At 38.5% G+C, this 27979-nt stretch overlaps 2 protein-coding genes across 4 annotated transcripts in view; both read right to left on the bottom strand.

Moving 5' to 3' along the window:
* Positions 1–5815: 5815 nt before the first annotated feature.
* carf (calcium responsive transcription factor) lies at positions 5816–12239 on the bottom strand. 3 transcript variants are annotated; one of them, XM_026272198.1, is made up of 14 exons: positions 12172–12239; positions 11462–11567; positions 10915–11088; positions 10595–10706; positions 10342–10462; positions 10103–10184; positions 9711–9900; positions 8801–8921; positions 8578–8721; positions 8004–8484; positions 7834–7903; positions 7373–7485; positions 6263–6548; positions 5816–6139 (listed from the first exon to the last, which is right to left on the bottom strand). In XM_026272198.1, exons 2-14 carry the CDS (start codon positions 11522–11524, stop codon positions 6102–6104), a joined length of 1995 nt encoding a protein of 664 aa, XP_026127983.1. In that variant the 5' UTR covers positions 11525–11567; positions 12172–12239; the 3' UTR covers positions 5816–6101. The 3 variants fall into 3 exon arrangements, with proteins under 3 accessions (XP_026127983.1, XP_026127984.1, XP_026127982.1); XM_026272199.1 differs by having other exon boundaries at positions 8004–8160; positions 8233–8484; positions 11462–12219; XM_026272197.1 differs by having other exon boundaries at positions 11462–12220.
* A 3694-nt stretch (positions 12240–15933) lies between these two features.
* fam117bb (family with sequence similarity 117 member Bb) overlaps positions 15934–27979 on the bottom strand; it is a 37768-nt gene continuing 25722 nt past the window's right edge. Inside the window, exons 5-8 of the mRNA XM_026272196.1 lie at positions 20511–20654; positions 20136–20370; positions 18689–18812; positions 15934–18512 (exon numbers count right to left, since the gene is read on the bottom strand). Coding sequence (XP_026127981.1) covers positions 18254–18512; positions 18689–18812; positions 20136–20370; positions 20511–20654 — 762 coding nt within the window. The 3' untranslated portion in view covers positions 15934–18253. The remainder of the gene's footprint in view (positions 18513–18688; positions 18813–20135; positions 20371–20510; positions 20655–27979) is intronic.

Raw genomic sequence — 27979 nt, 5'->3', positions numbered from 1 at the left:
AGACCCTCAATACCAGTGTCCCTGAGGATCCCACTTCTATTTCAAAGAAAGTGAGTTACATACTAGTTAATGTGCTCTTATTGATTAAATATGCCTTATATTCGTCATAATAGGCCCTCAACCTGCAGAAGAAAGGAAAACTGGAAAACAGAAAACATAAAGGGCTCAAGAAGAAAAGTAAAAGCCTATAAAAGCTCAGAATTCAATAGTTAAGGTTGAAAAGAAAACGATTCAACCAGCATTTGTTGTAGGTAAGTTTATGTTAAGATTCAAAGGCATAGTGAATAGTTTACATTTCTATCATTAAACATTATTATGATTCAACACTTGAAAGTGTCAAAAGAATTGTTTAAAATAAATTAAAACCTTTTTAAAACTCATTTAAAAATTCTAAGTCACCTACTGTTCAAACAGTAGGGTGAGTTTGATGGTACACGAATAGGCTGTTCCCAGAGTGCTGTATCAAGGCACCTCAGTGGGAAGTCTGTGGGAAGGTAAAAGTGTGGCAAAAAACGCTGCACAACGAGAGGAGGTGTCCCGACCCTAAGTGGAGAAGGACCGATTCCAGACCTTGGGGGACCAGCAGAAGCAGTGGACTGAGTCTGGAGTAGAAACATCCAGAGCCACCGTGCACAGGCGTGTGCAGGAAATGGGCTACAGAGAAGCAGCACTGGACTGTTGCTCAGTGGTCCAAAGTACTTTTTTTCGATGAAAGCAAATTTTGCATGTCATTCGGAAATCAAGGTGCCAGAGTCTGGAGGAAGACTGGGGAGAAGGAAATGCCAAAATGCCTGAAGTCCAGTGTCAAGTACCCACAGTCAGTGATGGTCTGGGGTGCCATGTCAGCTGCTGGTGTTGGTCCACTGTGTTTTATCAAGGGCAGGGTCAACTATACTCTCATTCCGGCGTAATAATCAAGTAGCTTTGCTGTCGTACCACGGGAGCAGCAGGCGCAATGATATTACACAGCACCTTAAAATAGTCCCCAGCTGTGTTTGTGTTGTTGGAGCAATAGCAGAGTTGATTCAATGATCTATGCTAAGCTAAGCTAAAAGTGCTACCATCAGACCTGGAGATCAGCTGAATCGGATTCGAAAACCTTAAAACTCAACTGTTTAACTCTAGGGGAGTTGGAAAAGGAGTCTATTTTCAAAAAAAGTGGAACGTTCCTTTAAGTAATCATAAAGATTGGTAAAACAATCACCTGTCATGTTACTGTCATATTCATATGTTACCATACCAACAATGAGGTTCCAATCAACCAAACAGACAAAAACTGACCTAAAGGGCAGACCGCCCTCATCTGGAGGTGAAGAAGAGGGGAGAAAGAAGAAACAGCAAGAAAAAGAGACGAAAGAAGAGAGGATGAGGCTGGAACTGGAAGAAGAACAGAGGAGGAGAGCAGAGGAAGTGAGGTGCAACATGTCACTGCTCTTTGGAAACAAATACTGTAATGAAATACACGATATCCCGCAGACATTGGCAAGAAACTATCACTGCCAAATATGCAGGTTACGGAAGATTAGAGAAGAAGATGAGAGACAAAGAAGACAGCAGGAGGAGATGGAGAGAGAGGAGAAAGCGGAAAGAGAAAGACAGAGAAAGAAGAGGAGAAGAGAAGGCTGCTGGAATGGCTCCAGAGACAAAGACAGGAAGATGAGAAATGGCAGGCTGATAAAAACCTGTGCATGCCTGGTTTCTGATTGGTCGAGGTCCTTATGACATCACAGTGTTGATATCTCTTGGACTGAATTCAGCTTTGGTATGACTACTGTGAGAACATACTACAGGATCTGAAGCAAGATAATGACTCCAATGTTCCAAACCTTTGCAAACTGCCTACTCCCTACATAGACATCTGCCTTCGAAGATTTGAGTATGTGCCTGCCTCACTAGGTTTCAGAAACAGAGAAGATATCTTACTATCTTACATACTTGCACAAGTTAACCCATTTAAACCCATTTAATACAGAGCAACTGCTTTAAACTTTTTGTACTTTAATGTGGCGATGGCCAAGGCCTTTATTTTAGCCTTGATAATAGCCATACTGACCACAGTACAGTCCCAAATGGCACACTTTACAGACTTGTGTCCTTCACTTGCACTTGTCCATGAAATCAGTAAAACCAAAGACTGGTCATTTTATGATTTAAGAGGGTGCTCACAAGGGCTTTACAGACAGTGTGAGGCTTTGATGCCAAGCCTGCAGATTATTACCCAACAGTCTATGCAGCATTGCATCACCATCCAAAGAGGACCACACAAACAGTATACATCCTGCAACATTAACATGTAAATATCCTGCTTTATGAATAAGTGATCAAATGAATGAATGACTGTCCTCATTTTCAGCCCAACTGGAACATCAGCATTTGGAAGAGGAAGCTCGGAAGGAGGAGGAAGCTGTCAGAGATGGAGGAGACTGAGAGAATACAGTACTTGAACAGAAAGCAGGAGCAGGAGAGGAGGAAAGCTGCTGAGGAGAAGAGGAGGAGTGAAGAGGAAGCAGCAATGCACACTGAAGAAAAGGCCAGACTGTAGCACACATATCACCTCTCATTCATAGGGTTTCTACATGAGAGAACATTATATTTACACTAGGTAACTTTTGGCTATCTAGCGGCTGTAGCATAAAACCAAAGAGTTGAAAGTGAAAGTGAAAGTGAAGTGACATTCAGCCAAGTATGGTGACCCATACTCAGAATTTGTGCTCTGCATTTAACCCATCCGAAATGCACACACACAGAGCAGTGAACACACACACTGTGAGCACACACCCGGAGCAGTGGGCAGCCATTTATGCTGCGGCGCCCGGGGAGCAGTTGGGGGTTCGATGCCTTGCTCAAGGGCACCTAAGTCGTGGTATTGAAGGTGGAGAGAGAGCTGTACATGCACTATCCCCACCCACAATTCCGTCCGGCCCGAGACTAGAACTCACAACCCTTCGATTGGGAGGCCAACCCTCTAACCATTAGGCCACGACTTCCCCAGAAGTCGTTGTGGAAGTTGTGGAAGAATGATAAAAGTATGTAATGATGGAAGTAAGTAATCTAGGATTACCAAAGTGATTTAGGGTAAAGGTGATTTAGGCTAAGACAGAAACACAGTTTGGAAGAGGAATGTGCCTACAATTTTAAGACTGAAATTGGACAGGAATTTTTTACTGTGCATGTGCCCTTTTGTGTAGTCTAGTGGTTTTCTCTCTATGACAGGCTGAGGGCAGCACTGCAAGAGCCCCTAAAGGGGTCATCGGATGGAAATTTTCCACAAGTTGATATGATTTTTTAGGGCCTTAATGAAAAGTCTGTAACACAGTTTGGTTAAAAATCTCAATGTCAGTGTAAAAATCACATTTTTTTTACCCTGTGAAAAACAGCTCTTTTCAGAGCAATCCGTTTTGTAGCATTTTCCTTTAAATGTTAATGAGCTTTGCTTAGGGACTGTTTACTTTAGCCGCTTTCATTGTGAAATTTGCTAATTAGCACATTATGAGGAAAAGAGATTTGCAAAGATTCATTAAAAAAACCTTATACTCACTTTTCCTGTAGGTGAAGCTGGACCATGATTGATTCGCGCGAAGGGAAATCATTCCCATTCCCTTCGAAAACAAACAAAATCCACTGCATCGCTTAGGAGTCATTAATTAAGTCATTAAGTCATCTGCCAAGGTTGCTGCAGTTTTAAATAAACAAATGGAAAGGATATCTATATGGCTTCAGGAAAATCATCTTACTCTAAATGTTTAGAAAACTGTCTTTATGTGCTTTTCTAATGGAAAGCAAAAAGAAAAAGTAATAATTCGAGTAAATGATAAAGAAATAGAGGCAGTAGATGAGCTTATTTTTTTAGGTATACTGTTTTAGACTCACTACTTAAATTTGATAAACATATAAAAAAGCTATCAAAAATGGTAAGGAGAAATCTAAACTGTTTTAGACTTATTAGAAAACATATCTTAAATGAGGCAGCTCATCTTTATATGCATGCAATGATTTTGTCCCGCATCTCATACTGTATAACAGTTTGGACTCAAACAAGAGACTCCTTAATCAAAAAAATTGAAATGTTGTATAATCGTGCTCTAAAAATAATGGATAAAAAGCCAAATCGATGTCATCATTGCAACATCTTAAACAAATTTAATATGTTAAGTTTCACAAATTTTAAAAAGCTGTCATATATAAAATACATTTTTAAATGTTTACATATAAGGCACCATCTGTTCTATGTAAATTGATAAAGAGACAGGATGATACAAGTAGAATCACTAGGAGTTCGGCAGGTGGGAATTGTAGGAAACATTTTTGTAGAACTACACAAGGGCAAAGAGCCTTTTCTATTGAGGGCTCCAAACTCTGGAACCTGTTGCCAAATGAGTTTAAGACAATACTTGAAATAAAGTCCTTTACATTGAAGGTAAAGCGGTGGTTTAAAATAAACCAGAATTGCATGCATATTTAAATGTAAGAATTTTTTTATGTATAAGTGTAATGTAATGTAATGTAAAGGGCTTTTTTTCTTATATGTATAATTCAGGGATAAATAAAAAAACACTATGTGGATTTTTATCATTAAAGGGTCATGTTTATACACTCTGCCAACATAAATTTCAGTTCAAACAACTTGTTAAAGTGCATGTAGATCTGATGACCCCTTTAAAGTTTGACAGGGGTCTTTTTGTGGAGGCTGAAGGGACAGAATATCTCTCGGCCGTGGATTTTCTCCTGTTTCACCCTGTTGAAGCTGCTTGGTTTGGCTGAGTCTGTACAAGGACACACTCAAAGATGTGCTGTTATTCTTGTTCATGCAGTAATTCTCACAACTAGTGTTTTAGTTATGTGCCATTTTCCTCGGTTGGTGATCAATCTGTGTCACATGTGAATCAGTGTGAGTTACACTGCTGGACTGCTCCTATATTCTCAGATGTCTAACTTGAAGTCATCTGAACATATAATCACTTCTTCTGAATTCTAGACCTGAAAAGATTAATTAATAAAATATTAAAACATTGGGGGATTTTTTATTAAGAGTATATATGCCAAGCACTAAAATTAAATCATGTCGTGGACAATGATGGGGAGTGAAATGAGGGTCAAAGAGGTTGAGAACCATTGGCAGAGTGAGCAGCGCCCTCTACTGTAGCTTTCGTCACATAAACAAGACAAGGCAGGTTTATTCAGGTACAGTATGAGTTAATTGTGTAGTCTAATTAATAATCAATAGTAGAATATGAACGATCACAACATGCACAGCATCTAGATGGTAAAAAGACAAGCAGGTACCAGTGAATTCCTCTTTTTACTGAAGGGAATGATTATGTCTTCATGCAGATTCGGACTGCATTTTCGTTACATTTACACGAGTTTGACCAGCAGGTGTCGCCAGTGTATGTGTTCCGAGTTTATTACGACTAGGCCTCGATTCACCCATCAGTGCCTCGGTAAAGGAAAGCGTGAGGGGAAAAAAATCACAAATATTTAAAGGGAAAAAAATCATTTGTTTTGTGCTTTTGAGAGTGCTTGAATTTACCTTCCAGTTTCTTTTTTGCTGCAACATCTAATTTTCATCTTTTTATGCATGCAATGATTTTTTTAGCTGCATTTTCGACTTGGACCAAGGGGACACCTGTAGGTTATGTATGTTAGCAGCAATGAGCAACATAGTGCATTTAAATAATACTACATAAAAAATACTACATTCCATTAAAAATGATACATTAGGCTTCTATTAAAAAAGAGAAGAAATACCTGCAGGGGAAAAAAATGTGGAAAAAAGTGCCATAGTTTGTGTGAATAAACGTTTTCTGAAACAAAAAATATTTAATTTTGGTCTCATTTATTCAGTTAGACTTTTAATGAGAAATTGATTTTTATCTTGCTGTCACCATAATAAATAAAAATGTCAATAATGGGAAATGTAAAAAATAATACTACTACATTATCAATATTGCATAAAAGTCCATGTTCACATAATACTGTATAATATGATACAATGAATGAATCCTCCAGTGATCAAAGAGCTCAGAATGTTGTTTTCTTTTTCTACTGTTGTATTTCCAGCCTCCGACTCTGCCGACACATCCACCAACACATCCACCCTCCTATTTAACTGGAGTTTGGTCCGCTGAGGCAGTCAAAGCTAAAAAAAATAAGAAACAACAATATATTTACCTGTTGTTTTCCTGATTAGAATCAGATAAACATGGAATCCAATACAAATTAAAACAAGATCATTATGATTTCTATGCTCCCTTGAACTCACTTATGCTTGCAGGCTGCACAACCTGGACAGGAATGGCCTGTCCGTCCTCCAACAGGATCTGTGTGAAGTCACCTTCAGCGGCCGAGGCCACGCTCACCAGCTGACTCATGCCGTCACACACAGCTGTGCTTTCACCAGCACTGGGACTCGACTGCAGGAAGTGGGACGGACTCAGCAGGACAGGCTGTGGGGGCGCAGGGCTGGACAGCTCTTGGGCTTCTGCTGGTGCTGTTGTAGGTTGAACAGTTTCTTCCACGGGACACAAGGCAGGCTGGAGCTGGATTGCCTGTCAGACAAGAGAGAAGAGTCTAATGATCTGATAGTTTTGGGGAGTTTTACCACATGACATGTGACAATCTGAACTAGCCCTGCCCTTGTCATTACAATAAGACAAATTATCTGAGATTTTTGGAAACCTATTGACCTTGATGTACAGCCATGGGGGGTTCAGGCATCCTCTTTAAGAAATAATTTCCTGTTTTATGTTGTTTATTTGTATGTTGGTTTTTAATTTGGCAGACATACGTTTGTCAGATATTAATAAGTAGTGAGAGGTTTTGGTTTATAATATATATTTCAAGACACAAGAACAAAAACGTCTGCAGAAACACACTCATGCTTGATAGTAGAAAAAAGTGGCCATCATTGTTTATTTGAAATCTCATTCATCCAGTCCTACTCTAACTAATAAGCAATTGCCTTTTTCCCCTGGTTGTCACCATAATAAATTAAAATACAAAAATATATTTATATATATTTTTTTAAGTCAAAATTAATAAGCAGTGAAGCAGCTTTGGTTAAATATTTTTCAAAGAAATAGTAATAAAAAAGGGGCCAAATTGCATGTAAAAAAAAAAGTCTTAGGTATTAAATTATTTTAATGGATTTTTTCTTCATTTCGTTATCAGCTAAGTTAATCATCATGAAACATGAATTTCAGCTCCCCAAATGAATTTAACATTTTTAATTCAACACTAAAAATCATGCTCATCATTAAAGAGATATAAACACTGTATTAAATGTTTGAATAGCATTTTTGTATGTATTTTAAAAATAATATTAGTATAGATTAAAACGTGCAATTCTTATGTCAGTTCAGCATATGGTCACCTGGAGATGTGCAAAGATCTTGGGCTGCAGTGATGAGAGAGAGCTGAAGAGCTGCACAGCTTCTGGAGAAAGAGTGTCACTTCCTTCCAGGAGCCCTTCCTTCTGAGAGGATACTGTCAAGATAAGAGCAGTGCACTAGATAGTGTAGCAGGGTAAACAATGGTTATACTTTGACAGTTTGGTGCTTTCTTTTTTAAGCAAGACTTTCCTCCGCTCTCTCATACTGTATTGAATGAATCTAAAGTGTCTAAGGCTGGAATACAGTACACTAATGTACTCTAGGCATCACACTCTTGCTGACTTTGTTAATGGTTACTAGGCATCATACACTAAACGACAGTCCTCCAGACTGAAAATTGGGGCAAAATTCTGTAAATGTTCTGTAATGCATTCCAGCCATAACACATTAAGCATTTTTTGTTTTAATAAAATAGCTCAAATTTTAAACAACAGTATTTTACCGCCCACAGTAGCAGGAGTCAGGGCCAAGGTCAAAGTCTCCGGAAGCAAGTTATTAGCCTCTGCTTTCCACTGCAACAACACACACACACACACAGAAATGAAGGCTTAATACAGAAGATAGGATGCATATCTGTGCTTATCAAGCATTTTTTCCAATAAAAATCCTCACTTCTGTGTCTGAGGTAGCCAGTGGTCCCGTAGTCATCTGAAGAGCTTTCTGAGCCTCGTGGATGTGGTTCTTGATGTCAATGACAGTGGGAAAGAAACACAGATTGTGTCTCTCAGGCACTTCCTCCGATCTGAACATCTCACGTTCCACAAACCTCCTGTCAGGGTGTTCACGACGCAACAGTAAATAGTTGTTCAGCAAATGAAAGCCAGGAGATTTGAAAGCATACCTGAGCTGCTTGCGGACAGTGTAAACCTCGTTATGACCTTGTGCCACCAGCTCACAGATCTTCTCTGCTACGAGCGGGTGTAGTCGAGAGGGTAGGGGTGTCCCATCTTCCATCAGGACATCCAGCTCCTCTGTGTCTTCCTCTTCATTTTGTTCCTCTGTGAAGCAGATCTGCTCTGGAAGTGGAGGCAGGTCTGCAGTGTCCATGTCGTGGTACAGGTGGGCGTTCTCTGTGGGCAGCTGGATGTAATACCTGTCACCAGTGTAAACGGGTGAAGTGAATCCTGCAGTAAGGTCATGTCATGGATATTTTTTTTTTTTAACTGTGCTGGCAAGATGTTTATACCTTACAACGCCTCCAGCATCCCATAAAGTCTTCTTGAGGTTGAAGAAGGCTTTCTCCTGCTCTTGCCGCACTACCTTCTTGTCCACTTTGGGATCGGTTGGAACCTTGTACTCCAAGAATTTTCGTACTTTTTTTATATATATTCTGAAAACGGTCAAATATTATTGTCATAATGTACACAGAAAATAATCAGTTGTGCTTGGCTTGACTGAAGCTTGTGTACCTGGCAGGGCAGGTGGCTTTATAGAGGATGTTTTGATTTGTTTCTTGCTCCAACCCTTTTTTAGGCTGAACGCCCTTCCTCCGTGGACCAAACTGGCATTCCATCACAATTGCTCTGCTTCCTTAAAACCATGTTAAAAATCAAGATAAACTGACTTTGTAAACATAATGTAAAACTACAACATTATCTTTAACGACATTATTCAATCAAGGTTTAACAAAAATGTAATGTCTTAAAAAAGAAAAAAAAAAAGAATGCTAATTCTACTCTTTTGTGCAAGATATATAACTAATCTGATTAGTTTACCCTTAGTTTATATACACTACTTTTCAGATGTTTGTTAAAAACACAGTAAAAATAGTACGATTGTGTAATATTATTGTAATTTAAAGTAAATGTTTTTAATCATACATTTTAAAATATAATTTTTCCTGTGTTGCCAAAGCTGATTTGTCAGCAGACATTATTCCAGTCTTAAGTGTCTTTCAGAAGTAACGCTTCTTATTATTATCATCAATGTTTAAAAAAGCAGTTGTGCTGCTTAATTTTTCTGTGAAAATATGATGAGATATTTCTTTAGGATTTTTTGATAAATAGAAAGTTCAAAAGAACAGCATTTATTTGAAATATAAAATGTCTTTACTGTCCCTTTTGATCTATTTAATGCATCCTTGCTTATGTTTTTATTTTACCCCAAACAGTAGTGTATCTGCTAAGTTTGAATCTGCTACAATTGTCAACCAACACCACAAGCCTACAGATGATCCCAAAATTAACAAACATCAACTAAAAGCCCAAAATGTAGAATTTCTCAATTATGGCATCAAAAAAACATTTACACTATATTACTAAACACCTTTCAGACATAAAGTCATAACATAAACCCCACAAGCAAAAAGGGCCAGACTACCTGCATTAACAAAGGGAATGCCATCATATGGCACATACTGTGATTTCCACATGAGTCTGGTGGCAGGTTTAGCTGGTGAGGGAGACTGACGGGTGCCAAACACGGTGTGGGTCTGCTGCTTGTGTAGAAGCAGAATGGCTTCCAGCTCTGCCTCTGTGTTACAGTAACCACGGTACGAGTCACCGATCTTCTGTTCATCATGAAACAATCATAAAAAAAGCCATATTATTGTGTTTTGTTGCTGGAAATAAGTCTGTTTGACAGAGGGCAGTTATTGACTCTACACATTTCATCAATTTCCATGCATTTACACTTAACTTTTAAATGTTTACACTATCATAAGTTAATGTTTTGTCAAAGAATTTAATTTAGGCATCTTGTACAGGACAAACCTCACACCGGCGCAGTCTCAGAGCCCAGTTTGGTGCCCCTGGTGGAAGTGGCTTCACTGGAGGCTCAAATACATCAGGAGGACTGAAATACAGGAGTAGACAGTTTAAAGAACGATCAATAATTGCAGGTACGCTTGAACTCCACTGTCTGAAGCAGAGCAGTTTCCTTTTTGTACAACCAAGGATTAAATTGAGCCAGAACATGGTTTAAAATGTTGCAGAATCATGTGCGTACTGACCTTTTACTCTGAATTTTAATATCAGTGACATTCTGAGCTGCCACTGACGCTACACTATGAGTGCCATCACTGTCTTTTATTGATGTTATTATTGTCTGCTGTCTTTTCTCCACAAAGACACCTGTTTAACAAAACGGAAAGAAATGGCAGAACTGGCAAGAATCCTCTCACTCTATTATATATATATATATATATACAGTACATAATTAAAGAAGTAATATTCTGTATATTTAAATATAATCAAAATAATGACCTGATGACTTTGCGACATTCAACAGCTGACCATGAGGTAGTAACATCTGAGCGGCCCCCATAGACACAGATGGGACACCATATAATGGTCCATTCCCCCCTGTCACAATCACCTGGGGGGGGTAAAAATGTTTGGTGTGGGGAAAATGTTCATATATAGTTCAATATACAGCGCTAAATGACTTCATGGGTGAAACACAAGCTCAAAACCAAAGTTTTACATTTTGACATACTGTATCCATACATGTATGTATTGACATGACTGTTATCTAGTGTGAGTAATACAGGTTATGGTGATGGGTCACGGTGTAGTGTCCTTACCAACCGATCATACTGAATAGGTTGTCCATTTTGGTCAACTATAATTAAGTTGTCCATTTGCGTGGGGACAGTGGGAGGCTTCTGATTGGCTGCTACAGTTTCTGAGGCTGGAATGTCTGGTGCGAGCTCTTGTACAGTTGCATTTTCTTCAGCTTTTGAGTTTTTGTCACATTGCTAAAGCATCAGAGCGCAACAATAAATAGTCTGAACACAAAACATTGACACCTGATAATTCACAATCACCATTATTGAATATTTAACTATATATCTTGGTAAGTCATAAATCGGCTAAGAAATTATACTTTGTATGGAGTAATGCATGAGATTCTCATTCTCATTGAACGTAAAAAAAAAAAAAGTGTGATTAATGTGATTTTCATGAGAATTATCACTGGAGGAAAAAAATGGAAAATTAAAAATAAGTAAAAAGTTGGGGAGAAAAGTGCTTAATTGTCCTACAAAAATTGTGACAATTTTTGATTGTGTAAGTGTTCATTTAACAATATCTTTCAGTGATTATTGAGTGCTAGTCTACACATGTCCTTACCAGTCCATCCTCTCTCTCTTCTGACTGAAAAACACCCTCCACATCTCTCTCTTCCTCCTCCATTGGTTCTCAATCTGACAGACATACACAGCACTCCAAATCAAGTCTGCATGGATTTAGGTTATTAATATGGTGCAATATTTTTTAGAAGAAATGATTTTGACTCGTGTCAAACTGAACGTTTTAGATATCTACAAAGCTAGCCACATTTAATTCAAGTATATGTTAAGCTTTATTTCTTTTTAACAGTGGCCATCTCTGCAGATTTCAAGTTTAAGTGCAATGTTTTGATTACATGAATAGCAGCAACAAAGGAATCTGCCATTGATTATTTTGAAATCACTCATTGACCTTAATAATATTTCATTTTAGGCAGTAATTTGTAGAGTATTTATGCTTTGCGAGTAATATAATATATCGATACTGTAATTCTGCTTTATGGAATAAAGACCGTCAACGTTATACAAACGGGACAAATTAGCATCATTTTAATACAAACGCCATATTGGATCAGTGCTCGCGAGCGCAGCAGTTTCATGAAAACACAGCGTATAAAAGACAGAAAACAGACAGGGCTCTGGCGTTTGACTGAACAGAAATCATCTTCTCGAGTCACCGCGCTGTGACAGCGCTTCCCGATGAACGGGACATGGTCGAGCCCAGGCTTTATATACAGGAAGGACGCAAAATTGAAAACGAGTCTACTCAACCTCGTCTTCGTCCAGGATTCCTCGCGTCGAAAAACGCGTCAGCTGCGCATCAGATTGAATCCTCACGGCTTCCGTAGGACACACGCTTTCTTTCACTTTGAGCTCTAAAAGGTTCTTGGAAACAACAAACGATGCATTTATTCATAAAATTATATTGTTCATTTATATATGACAAGTACATGTTTATATATGCGGAAAATAACTCTTTAATCCTTTTGCTAATAAAATCGGACATTAAGTTATTTCTAATTGTACAAATAAATTGTATAATAATTAAATGTTTTTGTATGTTTTGTACATTTATAATGAAATCGTCAAATTGTATTTGATTGTAAGAATATTTTACTGCAACTAAAAAAAAAAACTAAGAATATTATTTACAAATATGGGAATAGTAAAAGTAAAATGTCTGAACACTCATAAAAATCTTATTTTGTGGATTAATGGGGGGGGGGGTCATTTATTGACTTCGACTTTGTAACAGGAAGTAATTTATTCTTTAAGAAAAAATGTATATTTGACCATGGACCACAAAACCAGACACATGTAGCACGGGTATATTTGTAGCAGTAGTAGCCTATGTATGGGTCAAAATGATCGATTTTTGTTTTATGATAAAAATCATTAGGATATTAGGAAAGGATCATGTTCCATGCTTTAAAAAAAAATCCTACAATAAATATATCAAAACTTTAAACATTTTTGATTAGTAATATGCATTGCTAAGAACATAATCTGGCCAACATTAAAAGCGATTTTCTCAATATTTCACTCAGAATTCAGATTTTCAAATATGGTCAGATTTCCTAATTTCATATTCTCCTATCCTTACAAACCATAGACTACATCTATTTATTCAACATTAAAAAAAAAGACCCTTATGACTGGTTTTGTGGTCCAGGGTCACATATATTTTATTTAAATATGACAGGTACAGGTTTATAAGTTCAGAAATGACTGTAATTTTAACACTAATGTTATATCACTGTATTATTTGTATTAAATATATATAAATTCCCTTATATAAATGTTTTCTGTATGTTTTTACATTAATAATGAACAACTACATTTTAAATAATAATAACACACAAAGCCCAGACTTATTAGAAATATTATTCTTCCATCCATGATGTCGTTCATGAGAACATATTGTTTGTTAAACATACTGTACGTGTCACCCGTAAGAGGTGCTACACCTTAATAAAATAAAATGAATTCCCCCTTCAAACACCCCTCAAAGTTCACTAATCTTGCATTTTATTGAACATGTGGAAAACTTAAATAACAGTTCTCAAATGTTACGCAGAGTCTCTGTGTATTCCTATGGAAAAACCAAACAGGAGCAGATCCATGGCTGTCACAGACCTGGAGGATTCTGTGTGACTGTTGAAGCAGCTGATCCTTTGTCAGGTTTAAACTAACAGGACGGTGTTTGAGCTGAGCCTGTAACAATGAGGAAACATGAGGAATCTGGGCCTGTGATCCCAGGCTGGGAGTGAGATTAGAGGCCGAGCGGCCCCGGGGCCTCAGAGGGGAGTCCCACCGGCTCTCTCTCACTCAGCCCCGCAGTCTCACACTGAGGTTTTGATGGAACATGTCAGCAGACTCATTTTGAGCTCAAGAAAAGAGAAACAGACTCACCGGGAGAACAATTTGCTGTTTGTTCAGAAAAGATCCGGCACGGAGATGCATTCACAAACTTATATACAATGCACACTGAAAATATGTCATATTTCTCTGTGCATTCAGTCAGAAACTCCCTGCGAGGCTGTAACACACACCACATCCAATAATGTGGCCTCCCCTCGGACAAGTTTCTTTCAGCCCTCTCTCCTATTTTAGTTTCAAATAAATAAAATGTAAAATGACAAAAGACTGCCAGACGTATGCCTATAAGACCATTAACAGCTTATGCATTAATAAAAACAGGTAATACGTAACGATAAAAGACCATATACTTACAAAAATTAACCATGTTTTTTTTTTTTTTTTGTAGTAGTAAAAGTGTAGTAACTGTTTGTTTTGGTATATTGATTACCATTTGTATAACCACAGTTTTACTACAAATACCATGATTTAACTTTAGCTACTTTAGCAAAACCATGGTTAAATTGTGGTTATCATGATTTAACTACAGTAACCATGTTTTGTTGTTTTTTGTTTTTGTTTGTAGTAAAACCATGTTTATTTTTCATAAGGGTTAAAAATTCTATTAAATTAATTGATTAGTAGTAAGTTTTCATTTAACTGAAAATTTCCTGTAGTTTTCCCTGTAGTTTTGAAAGTGAAAAATGTGGTATTTTATAGTACACAGTGGAAAATCTGTTAATTGATATTCCCGCATATCTTTGCTACTGCAGTTTTTATGGTAAAGTTCTGGCAACCACATCCTTTTGTATTTATTTATTTATTTTACAGTGTACTACGCAATTTCTCTTGGTTCATTATGTGTCTGTGGGGCAATGAGGTGCTGATGCATTGTGGGATTGATGTCTGTGTGTGACCTGAAATAGTGCTGTGTAATGGCCCTGTGTCCTGCGGGGGATGAGGTGGCCAGGGAGTCACTGGGGAAAAAGCCCCTGTTTGGACTGCCCTCCGTGTGAACATTTTTGCCCCTACATTCACAAAAGACTTTACATAAAAAGAGAGGGAGGGAGGGAGGGGGGTGTCAGTGGACGACGGCTGAAGAGTTTGCATGACTGAACCATTTCAAACACCTTTCAGCTACACTTACTGCACACACAAGAGGACGCCTGAACCACAGCACCCACAGCTCCATATCACTCTCACACTGATGCGTTCACTCACAAACTCCACAGATCTGTTCATCAGCCGCTTATCAGTGGGTGTTGTGACTCTAACTACTGATTACAATCCACACATGAAAGTGGCCCAGATTTTAATAAAAAATGTCTAGAGGGATTCTATTTGTGATTTAAATTAAAAAATGTGAACACTTTTGAGATTGTATGTAAATATACTTATATTTGTTCTTATAATATGGTCAATAATCATCTACTGGCTTCATCTTTTTTATTTTTTATCTTTCTCTAGCAGTTTGGTTGGAATAGTGCTGTGTTTACAGATTTAACACACCTATACTAAGTTGGAGTTAGTACAATCTATTATTATATTATATTATATTATATTATATTGAATATAATATTATTATAGTTTTAGATTTTTTTTATGTCTCTTTTGCTCACCAAGGCTATTTGATAAATTTAGATTTAATGTGTCCTTGCTGAAAAATATTCATTACTCTCTCCAAAAACTTACCTATTTCAAACTTTTAAAGAGTAGTGTAATCAGACGAAAAAAATGTGATAGAGTGAGTATGATTCATTATAATGCTTAATAACCTTCACATGAATTTCAGCGTTATATTATCAGTCATTTGATCAAATAAAACGCCAGCCTGAGGACTGAAAAAAAAATGTAGTTGTGTATGTAAAGTGCCACTCTTGATTTGTGTCCATGTGAGGACACACATGATTACCACTAGGTGGTGTGTGTGAGAGCATCCAAAAACACATGTCAGGACTCTAGTGCCAAAATACAAATATTTTGTTCTCAGCAAGTCATGAAACACATTTCCAATGACACTTGGAAGACTTTTTTTTTTGTTTAATATTCCTGGGTTCGCTTTGATTCCGGCACCAACTAATAATCGTACTTCACATCATCCAACAAAGACATCTTATTATTGAAAAACTGGTTAACCCCAAACTCAACTCACACATCAAATAACACCCTCAGACGTTTGGAGCGAGTGCAACTTTATTCTGTTGATTTCCATACACACTTAACAACACAAGAGATGGTGTACATGGATAAACATCCACCGAGACAGACAGCATCCCAACACAGTATCCCATCATACATCACTGTTCCCGCGTTAAGAAGCTGTACATTAATAATATCTGATATTCCGCTCTAATTACAAAGAGTAGACCACTACCCATATAAAAGTATAGCAATGTTGGCCCTACAGCGAGAGAGTTCTCTACTTCAATACATATCCTAAGGAGATATACAAAGCGCTTGATAAAACGTTATCAGTTTGTTTTTGAGCAAGAAATGTTTGGATTCTTGTGCCGTTGCCAGAAGCGCTTGCTGCTTTACATTCCCGAGTACTGATCTACGATAGCAATCACAGGCTGTGAGATTCTTTCAGTTCAAACACAGAGGTCCCGTACTGATTCACCAGTGCTGGTGTAAAAAGCACTAAAGTATTCCAGGTTCACGTTGTGTGTTGTTTAAAGCTCAAGACAATACCTTAATTACAAGAGTGAACAAGAAAAAACTAACTCTGCTAAAATGTCTCCCAACAAAACAACTGTGAGGAACCTCACCCTGCACACAAGCGGACCATCCGTGACAACCTTCCCCCAGCACTTCTGCTTTAAACTGAACATCCTAAATTACTCCTAGAAGTGAATGACGCATCGTTTCATTAATACTATTGTTGCCCATTAAAGGGATAGTTCAGTAAAAATGAACGTTCTGTCATCATCGTTACTAACCTGTGTGGCGTTCTTGTGTGGAACACAAAATAATATGTTTTGAAGAATGTTGGGAACTAAACAGTTTTGATGCCCATTTACTTTTTTTTTTTTTTTTTTTTACTTTTTTTTAAGACATTTCTCAAAACATCTTATATGTTTAACAGAAGATGGGAAAATCATACAATTTTGAGTGAACTGTTCCTCTAAGTCGCCTTATAATTCCATTTTTCTCCATCTACAATGACAGTCACTGAGTCACAGGAAGTGTTCTCTTTGGCCAAATCTACAGAAGCACTTGCGTGAGCTGCATATAATGACAATCTTTCTTCAGACTCTACTTGATTTCGTACAAAATAACAATAAAAACAACTACAGCATAGGAAATCAGCCTAGATGCTCAATAAGGAAGATTTGGAAAAGTCTGCTCCATGATGAAAATGAGATTTAGACACTTAAAACGGAGAGAAAATCTGTGCTGTTTTTAATAGCTTGAAACTAGTGATTTACACACACACGCACACACACACACACACAGACTGAAATTTCCCAGAATGCATGCATTAAATCAATCAAATGACAATATTGTGCTCTTTCATTGGATATCACAGGAAACATTCCGTGAATGTTTTGATAGACATCTGAATTGTGAACTGCCTGGACATTTATGCATTACATTTTCGCAGTTGATTTTGTATTTATGTCCTTCTTTCAAATATTCCTCGAGCTAAATCAGCTTGATCACTGCGAGAGTTGAGAAAACATCTCGTCTGTCATTCAGATCCTATCTTGCCCTCCTCTCGCTCTCTGACTTTGTTCCCTGCTGGGTTTGAAGTTCAGAGTTTGGACCCATATGCATTTGAAACGCATTTTACAACTATGCAAACAAAAGAATGGGGTTTACAGGCCACTCGTCCTGTAGCGTTCTCTCTCACACTCGCTAGTCTTATCTTTAGCACCTTTTGGTCTCCTCGCCACCAGACAGAAAGGAAAAGGAGAAAAAGCCAACCGTTCCCTCCGGTTCCCCTGCTGCTTCTGTCAGGACTGAACAGAGAAGAGAAGGCCTGCTGCTGTGAAAACAATTCAGTCCCGGAGACCTTCATCAACCCAGAATTCACTCTACCAGGTCTCTTGGTCTCATCTGAAATGGCATCATTTGTATTCAATAATGCGATCCACTGCAAACTATTATAAAATATACACTGTGTCTCACAAAAACAGATCCATGCAGCCACCTCAGTACTGAGAAAGATCATTTAGATTCATTTTCATAGCGATCTGAGACATGTTCTCAGGTTCACTCATTATCTATGAACAGTAGGGGAATAATAAAAAACTAAATAGGTTTATAACAAACCCAAACCCCCCAAAATTGGCTTTTGTTCTTTGAGAACAAGCACAAAGCTAAAAATGTGCATAGCAAAGGAAACCGCTTCATCTTTGCACCCAACGTAAGCTATTATTAATAACCGCTTTGTTCTTTAAGAGTCTCTTTTTATTTTTTGAATCATGTTCGATTATTTAAAATGTGCAGGGTATGCGGACGCAGTTTCTGGGACGCTGGTTGAGGGGCGTGTCTAACTCTCTGACAGACAGGAGGAGGGGGAGGAGCCTGAGGGCTGCTGGGAAAGCATGCAGGTTCTTCGCGAGACTCTCGGCTCGGGTTCGGGCGTGAGATGGGCGGCGCTCTGGTTCTTCAGGTTGTTGAGCTCCTGTGTGGGCATCAGCGGTTTGGGAATGCTGACCAGGCAGAACGCAGAGCCGCTCTTGGGGATGAAATTGACCTTGTTCCTGTCTGGGCACAGGAACTGTGGGATCTCCCGTGGAGGCCTGGCCCTGAGGAGATGAAAAAGGAGGAGGAGGAGAGCGATAAGGCGGTGAAAAGCCCTGACTCAGCTTTGAAGTCAGTGTAAATGTTATGCTATCATGGTTTCAAGGCTCAGGGTGCAACACAATAGTGAGTGTGGAGAGAGCAGATAAAGCAGCGGAGCAGGACACACTGCATCACTCACTGTGTTTCCTCTGTGAAGACCTTGACTCGCTCACAGCCCTCGGGCGGCTCGCGTTTGAACATGTAGCTGTTGTTCGGCTTCGGGGATGTGGCGTATTTGGGAAGGGGTGAGCTGGGGGCCAGATCTGTGAACATGGGACAAAAAATGAGAAGGATGTCAATACAGCTCAGACAGGGTTATTAGTGGAGATGATACGTGTCCAATATTTAACAAAGAGCTAAACAATTAGTTGACTGTGATTCTTAAGAAAGCCCTGTGTAATTACGGTCCACCAGATCACTGTTGTTATTGTTAACTAAAACGATTTTAAAATATCTTTCATTGAAATGAAATATAAATATTAGCCGCAGAAATAAAATTCGGAAAGTGGCATTGGTAACTATCAAAGTAAGTGGAATTTAAAGTACTTAAATTATTAAAACAAAAAGAGGAATAAAGCAATTAAATAAAGCTAAATAGGAAAAAAAACACATAACAAACCGAACAAAACTTAAAAAAATACTATAATAAAATCTTAATAATACTAAAACAATAGAATCATATCCTCAATTTCTAGGGATGAAAAAACAGCTAGATAAACTGCAGCGAATTGGCATTTTCAAAAGCTGTATTATTGTTAAATTGATGTAGCATCTTAAAAATGCAATGTTCATATTGTGACTAAGCAGCCATGTGTAATGCCAAGCCAGCAGAGGGAGCCCTCACCCGATTACTGACTGTGTTCCGCTCCCTCTACAGTCATTTCCTGTTTGGTTGCTTTATAGCCAGTGCAGCTGCTCATGCTCATTGTGAAGTATTGCCAGTTTACCTGCCTTACCAAGTGTTTCTCTCTGATATTCTGACTTCCTGTTCCATGTATGATTCTGCCCGTTCATCGATTACCTGGATTCTTCCCCTGTTTAGTTTGCCTGATCGCTCTGATACATGTGTTTGGACCTTTTCCCTGCCTGCTCACTTTAGCCATTTTTTTTATTGTAAGTGTTGACATATTGGGACTTTTATTCTGGTTTTGACCCTCTGCCTGCCTTCACGTTACTGTCTACTGAAACTGCCCTAAGTAAACTCCCACACATGGATTCAGTCCTCATGACGTCCATCTGCGCGTCAACACAGACCAAAATTAAGCAGTCTGCATAGCTCATTGTACAAAACTATCATAATCCTCACAAAAAGTGGAGATGCATGGATGACAGTCAATGTGCAAATTGCGAAAATATTATTATTACATCGAAACCAAGGTAAACCTACTTGGTTTGTGTATGATCAATCAGTTATTACAGCTACTAATGAAAGTACAGCACCGTCAGCCCAGCCCTTCATGTTTAAATCCGTCCAGCACATTTTCACACCATCAGTGCAGAAGATGCATGTGCAGTTTCTGTGTGGGCCGCAGGACATGTGAACAGCCCTGAGTGTGTATGTGGGTGTGAAAATACGTGAGCTGTACCTTTCTCATGGCCATCAGCCAGAGTCTCGTCCTCGTGGGGAGATGGACTATCGCTGCAGGGCTCACTTGGCATGTTCAGGAACGTGGGTGAGATGGACTGAGAGCGGCTGCTGCAGTTGCTGTGGTTACTGCCCGCTGCGGTGCCCAGGGGCGTCTGTGTGTCAATGCTGCGGGAGCTGGCACTGCGTTGGCAGAGAGGAGGAGGAGCCCGATGCCCATCCGGAGCTTCCTGAGGCTGCCAGAGGAAAAAGTGTAACGATCATACACAAAGAACACAGAAACTAAACTTCAATTATACACTCACTCAGTGGATTCTGTGAGGACCCATAATTATGTAGAGGAGTGTTTTTGCAGCATCATGTCAGGCACACTCACAATAAGCTGCTCCTCTCGGTCTCCTGTGTCTCGGATAATGATGCGCTCGATCTCCTGATTCAGCCCCTCCACGCTGTTCCGGAAGCGAGAGACGGAGGACTTGGAGATGGGAATAGAGATCAGGACATTCTTTGGGATAGGAGCCTGGAACAGGAGAGAGTGAAGAGTGTGATTATTTGCTATAATGTGATGTTTTAATGCAGATCATGTTGGAGACTTGATCCAGTGGTTTGTGCATCTGCTTAGACTCAATGGTGCTCATGTGGGAAATATGAGCTTGAACATTTTTGCTCCTACAGTAATTTCTGGTTATATTTACCTCATAATTTATGCAACTAATAAGGAATACATTATAGAATTTCATTTCTAATATACTTTTTATTTAATATTATATTAATATAACATATTTTTAAATAAAACCTATTATATTATTAAATACAGAGTAATGTTAATTTAAATAAATAAAAAAAACTAAAAGAGGAAGTCACTATTTGCTCCTACATTCATTTCTGGTTATATTAACCTAAGGTTATATATTTTTGTTACTAATAAAACCTTTTTTTTCTAGACTGAATTTTTTAATATAATTATATTATTCTATGTTTAATATAATGTATGTTATACAATTGTAACAATTTTATCTTTATCTTATGTAACTTATCAAAAAAATACATTACAGAAATTAATTTCTAACATATAATTTATTTAATATTATATTTATAATACATATTTTTTATATTATATTATATTATATTATATTACTTTTTGTTTCCCAATAAAGTTCTGATTATATTTACCTATGGTTATATATTTTGTTATTTAAAAAAAAAAAAAGCATTTTTTAATACTTAAAAATTATATATTATTTTATGTTTAATTATATATATTATTCAAAATAAAAACACATATAAGAGGAAGTAAGTTTTTGTTCTCCCAGTTTAGCACTAACAGGCACATGTGCGTTTTTCCCCCAAGTTTGTAACTGAGTGGTCAACTGAAAGCATCAGAACAGCAGTGAAGATAAAAGTGTGCATGTGGTTAGTGTGTGTGGGTGCATTGTGCGTAACAGAGACACGACTTCAAAATGAGAACAGATATGTCACTGAAAGGAAGCACTGCCTGTGTGAAAACGTACAGCAACAGCAGCGGAATATCCACACACTTCAGTTTCCATATGATGATAAACACTAACAGAGTTTCTTCTCATCACAGCGCAGCACACAGACACATTGCAAGGGAGCGTGTTGGTCTCCTCTGCAGATCAGTGAGTTATGTAACTCCGTCTGACTGGCCGACTTCTTATCCTCACTTGCATGTCTTCGACGCAACCTCACAACTAAACCAGGACACATAGCGAGATACAGTGACGCATGCAAACAACATGCTTACCGAGTTAAATCAGCATGCACATCTACAGTATGCTAACAGCTGCCGTTTATGACGTCTTCTGTGAGAGAGCGAACGAAAACTTCACCTTTCCTGAAAGTCCACTTCCTGTCATCCTGTCAGAGAGGGGGTCCGGTCTTCCTCCTGGTACACCGGTCTCTCTCCCTCTCTACTGTGCTCTCCGTCTTGGCTCATGCTCTGGATTTTAGTTCTCTCGGACCCCCTCCTTCCTGTCTCTTCATCATATCTGCCCCGTCTCTCTCTCTCTCTCTCTTGCTTTTCTTTTCTTGTTTTGTCTTTCTTCTCCAAGTATGTTTCTCCATCCCACCCCTTTCTAAAAACAGAGTGCTGTGCACACCATCTGCCCTCCCCCTCTTCTTTCTCAGGGTACGATGGAACAATGTGAGGGCATTAACAGGACGTTGCTGAGAGCTGTGTGGCCCTGCGGTGGCCCTCGCTTAAAGCACGCCAGATCTGCTTCATTAACATCTCAATAGAGCGAGGCAGGCTTTAAACTCACATGCGCCATCACTACTGCTCCAGCATGCATGTGTGCGTTTGATCGGACATCATATTGTTTCAACATAAAAGTTCTCCGGAGCCTTTTCTTCTGGGTGCTTTGGTTGTTTATCTGCTCCTCAGGATAGGAAACTGCTGAGAGACACCCTGACCCTCGAGGTGACCTCGAAACAATAAGTTAACAAAAAGGTTAAGTGAATTCTCTGATTTCCTAGCAACTTTCTAGAGAGCGGTTGCTAGGTGGCAAATATTTGTTTACATATCAGATTTCCAGTGGCGTGCTATAACATTAACAGAAATAATGTACAACCTGACCCGAATTGAAGGAGGACACATCACTCGTGGACCCTGGGTCATTCCCTCACTGTCAGCGTCACTGATCTGACTGGTGTCATCTTCAGACAGAAGAAACCTGCCTCAGCAGTTTAGTCAAGTCAAGTCACCTTTATTTATTCATATAGTGCGTTAAACAACAAAAAAACTGATTGTGTCAAAGCAACTGAACAACATTAAATCAGAAAAAAAGTGATGCCTATTGAGGCCGCACAGGACTGCTAATAAATCCATAATAATAATTATGGGTTTATTAGCAGTAATAAGCTAATAAACTTCTTGACCACAGATACAAGCCTCTTACATAAGATGTTTCAATTATGGTGCAGTAACCGCAGCAGTAGAAAAGAGTAGAAAATGACAGCCAGAGGTGTGAAGAGTGTGAAAAATGTTGCAGGGTAAAAAATAATAATGTTTAAAAAATATATATATAATATAAAAATATATAATAAAAAAAATTAATTCTTGAATGCTCCTGCTAAATACAACTATTGTACCTAAAATTAATGCAGATTGTTTTATTTGTATTATGTATAGTTGTAATCTGTATCTTTGTCATTCTTTTATCTCTGTTATAAAAAAAAATAAAAGTGTAAAAGTGAATTTTGCATCTGATATACCTTTTAGAAATCTATTTCAATATGGATAAAATTAATGGGATTTTACCTAGAGAACCTGATTGCTGCACTCTATTTAAGCACTGCAACATTAGCTTAGCAACATGTGCTTATGCTAAACTCTACTGGAATTAACCAGGAGTTGCACTGCTCATAAGATTCATGTGAGCAGCTACATAGCTTCAGTTTCTACGTAGCACGTTCTAAATTATTCATCTTATGAGGCTTCAATACAGTTGAGGGGTGAATGTGGACTGAAATAAAACAGAACATATAAACAACTTAAGTTTCTCTGTTGGTTTTAATTGCACCAAAATTACAAGGATTAAACAAACTCAGTGTCCATGGACATGCACTGAAGCCTCAGTAAAAGAGTTGTCTTCCCGACAGCATGTAAAGGGCCTTTCTTCACTGGTATGGAGGCCTGTATTGGTTACCACAGTCTGCCTTTAAAACAAGAGACAGAAGAATGCCTTTGAAAGGTCTCCAGGCCTCGATAGCTATACTGGGCCTGTCTTTGACCTCAGTGGTCTTTATAAAAACAAGAGATTCATGGGGTTGAAGTTGTTGACCAGTGCTAAACTAAAGGTTTGCGGAGAGACATAAAAGCACGACCCCCTCCAAAGCCCCACGCAAGTTCAAATGACTCACAAAGCATCTCTTCTGTCTCCCTGGATTCACAACACAAAAAAATTAAAGTTCAGAACCACTCAAAAAAACTCAGATCAAACAAAACCCGAGAGGCTTTTATTGTTGTGGTCACTGTGTGAATAGAAGGTTAGAAAAATACAAGTCACAAGTGATCAAAAAACATAATCCATCAGAAGTACTGCCAACTAATTCATCAACCCCATCAAAAACAATCCGTTTTTTGTTGTTGCTGAAAAAGTAGGTTTTATACAAAATGGTTAAAGAAAATCGACAGAGAACAAAAACGCATGCTTCAGATTCTGTTGATCGATTTGTATTTAAACTGAAATGTCGCTTTAATGGAGTCCAAATCTAAGACTTCGGAATGTGATCAAACTAAAGCTAAGCTGAGAAGCGTGCTTCATCATTTCCTCCAAATGCACCAGGGACAGCACACAGACTGCCTCTGCACTCCTCATTTCTGACACTAGCAGGCACTGCGGACTCCACACAGAGAATGGCAAGAATGCAGGAAAAGATGTGCTCAATCCTTCAGGCACAAAAACACCAGTCAAGCCCAGAAAGCAGCCAAAAACTGTTAATTATTGATCATCGAGCACAGCACATGACAGACAGATGAGCAGAGGAGATCGAGAACAAAGCTAGTAGGTGTGTGTTTGTGTTTGGATCCTGTATCGTTGGCCTTTACCCTGCAATCCATCACATATGGACACTCAAACTCTGAATGTCATGAAGATCTGGGTCTGCCAATATCCCTGACAGCACTAACAACCTGACCGCACACTGTTATGCATACAGTGCAGCTGCTATTGCTCACTTCAGGCCATGATAATGCAGAACTAACTTAACACATTTTACTGTTATTAATCAGAGTAGATATCTTTTTTTTGTTGATGTGAACCAAAACAACGGACAGAAGTAGAGGTTGTGTAATGTGTCATGCTACAGTATTTTAAACGGGTCATGAAATGCATTTTCAGATCTTTTTCTTGTGTTGTAAAAGGTTAGCTTATACAATTAATATGTTTTGCACAAAAAAGTTTGAATATTATATTATATTATATTAACTTTATATTAAATGTATTAAGAAAATGATGATACGATGATACACTCAGTCTCCTAACAGTGTTAAACATTGGCTTGAAATTTATTCCAAACACTCTTGAAGGTTATAAATAATTGTACTTACTGGAATCTGAGGACAAACTACTTGGGAATAACTTGGCTTTGAAGACATTAAAAAAAAAAAAATACAGCAGCATGTTGAAGACAAATTGTAGAGAAAAATTGTGACAATGACTGGGGCGATTTCAAATGTGTTTTGTAAAGGTGGAAAACTTTGAAATCTTTGAGCTATGAGACTTGCAGTTGCATATTTGTATTGTTGAGCAACCACTTATGTGTAAACATCAAGGATATTTTGACTGTCCATTTCATGACCCCTTTCCACATGCACCACTCATGCACTCCAGAGCTGTTTGTCCACTGGACATTTGTGTGAAAAGACACATTCTCACAGTCACTGACATATTGCTTATACACCTAGCATGGCTAAGGGGTACAAATCGAGAACGTAATTGTTCTGAAATTGAGTCAGAATGCCAAAATGAGGCTGTGAGGGAAGGAAGTAGAGTCTGCTTAACATTTCATAACTTCAGGTCCAAGGTCAGGCTTCATTTTCACAAACTTTGTTATTTATTGTCCACTGGAGATTTGTGGAAAGATTAAGTTCAATGTGACAATTTACACAAGAACGGATTTATGAACGATATACACAGCTATTCATTTAGCTGATGTTTCATGAATGAGGCCTATTAAACTGATGCTAGAACTAACACTAAAGCTAATACATCTAGGGAGTAACAGAGGACTTATATGATGGATGTATTGTTATTAAGTCACAGTGGACACCACATTTAATTTAACATGAATGAAATGACATTTTTTTATGCATTTATAGATGAACTGTTGACACACGGGTATACGACAGTATAACACCGACTGGACAGACACTACCAACTTGTATTAGTTTGTGACAAATATGGCATCTACTCTAAAGTTATTGATAAAGTTGGTTGATTCTGTTACACAGCATATCCCAAGCCTGTAGAAGATGTGTACATCTCCACAGCTGTTCGTCCCGTGTTTCTGTGTCTCCTCTGATGCTCTTCCTTTTTCTTTTCTTCTCATGGAGCTGCTGACCTTATGGCCGGATCTCTCAGAAAGGTCTTCAAATGCAACTTTCATTCCTACTCTTTTCTTATTCCCCCTCTTCAGGGCTTTTATTTCTGGAAAGAATGCCATTTTCATGACTGCCACTTCATCTTTAGCTGCTTTCCATGCACATAATGGGAAGAACACCCCCATGTATACCCGACGCAGCCCTTGAGACGACACACACCCACACACACATCCCTCCCCCTCGACACAGAGGTCACGCTGTGTGTGTTCTTTAGGAAAGTGCTTTTACATCAGAGTGCCAAGACAAAAAGGAAGAAGAAGACAGAAAAAAAATGGAGGTTTACAATAAAATTTGGGGGTTGAACTTGGTCAGACTAAAGTGCCTACGGTCATCAAGCAATTACAGACAGTTCATGTGATGGAAGTGAGAGAGTTTACAGTCTACATCACCCACTGGGCGGCACCCGACCCCAATGGCCCAGCTGAGAAACCTCACAGCCACTCAGCCTGAGGCCCAGAAACATGCCCTCTCACCCCACGTCCAAATAAATCCATGCTTGTTATAATTACCAGGCCTGGGCATCTCTCCGGCTCTAAACTCAACCTCAGCTGCTTCAAATTACGGCTAATACACAGCAGAGAAACTCTCTGAATAAATAAACCTTCAAAAGACAAATCCAGCTCCACTTCGGCTGCTATGAAGAGAACTACGGGAATCTGGAGGCAGAATGAAAAGGCATTGACTAATGATACACCGTTCAATCAACCCCGCGTACATCTGCTGGAGGGGACGGCGCTTACAGATGCGAGTGTGTGTTTGTGTATAGTTAAATGATCACATGGTAGTCTGGGTTCCTGGAATAGCAGATTAGCACTTCCATATGTTTTCTCACACTGAGGCAATGCTGTGAGAAAACAAGAAAGGTCGAGTGAGGGGAGAGAAAAGTTTTGGTCTTGAGGGGCCGAAACCATGAACCTCTCACAGATCGCCTCAAGCAAACCAAAAATCGTTCCTTCTTCAGCAAAACCACAAGTTGCAGAACAAGAGTATGGTTGTGCATAACAGTGAACTAATACACTACCTTAACTAGTTCTGTGGTATAGTTATGGGATGTGTGACTGGTCAAACGGTTAATAAACGTTAATAATAAATCTATCTATCTATCTATCTATCTATCTATCTATCTATCTATCTATCTATCTATAACTGATATCGATTGACACAAACTACCATTCAAATGTTTGGGGTCAGTAAGTTTTTTTTTTTTACTGTGTTTTTGAAATAAGTCTCTTATGTTCACCAAGAGTGCATTTATTTGATCATTACTCCAGTCTTCACTGTCACATGACCCTTCAGAAATCATTCTAATATGCTGATTTGGTGCTCAAGAAACATTTCTTATTATTATCAGTGTTGTCAAAGGGCTGCCATATACCATAATGCAATGCAAACAACCTTGTTCTGATTCCTTATTTGACCCAGAAAGCCAAATATTAAGGCCTTTTTTTCACCAAATTGAATAAAGTTAATAACTGGATGCCACTAATTATACATAGGATATAATGGGGTCATGTGACAATGATTCATTGTACTACAAAATATATAAGTTATTTTTTAAAGTAGGCAACACGATGTATACAGAATACTACACATTCAATGAATAGTAAGCTATTATTCCATTCTGAACATGGACTTTGAGTTGGGACTCTGTAAGGTGTTTGACTTGGGGATATGCCGGTCTCAAATTTTCATGTTGCGGTTAATTGCAAAGGTTTTTATCA

Source organism: Carassius auratus, chromosome 9 (assembly GCF_003368295.1).
Source record: "Carassius auratus strain Wakin chromosome 9, ASM336829v1, whole genome shotgun sequence".
Classification (NCBI taxonomy): Eukaryota; Metazoa; Chordata; class Actinopteri; order Cypriniformes; family Cyprinidae; genus Carassius; species Carassius auratus.
The sequence above is the reverse complement of the archived record's forward strand: the minus strand, read 5'-3'. Positions and strand labels throughout refer to the sequence as shown.

Excerpts from the sequence above, each read along its gene's own strand:
- carf (XM_026272198.1), bottom strand. The coding sequence starts at position 11,524 with ATGGAGGAGGAAGAGAGAGATGTGGAGGGTGTTTTTCAGTCAGAAGAG. Across the intron at positions 9,901-10,102 it reads TGAGACTGCGCCGGTGTGAG|AAGATCGGTGACTCGTACCG; the intron begins GTTTGTCCTGTA and ends CATGATGAACAG. Across the intron at positions 8,922-9,710 it reads CATTCCCTTTGTTAATGCAG|GAAGCAGAGCAATTGTGATG; the intron begins GTAGTCTGGCCC and ends CATGGTTTTAAG.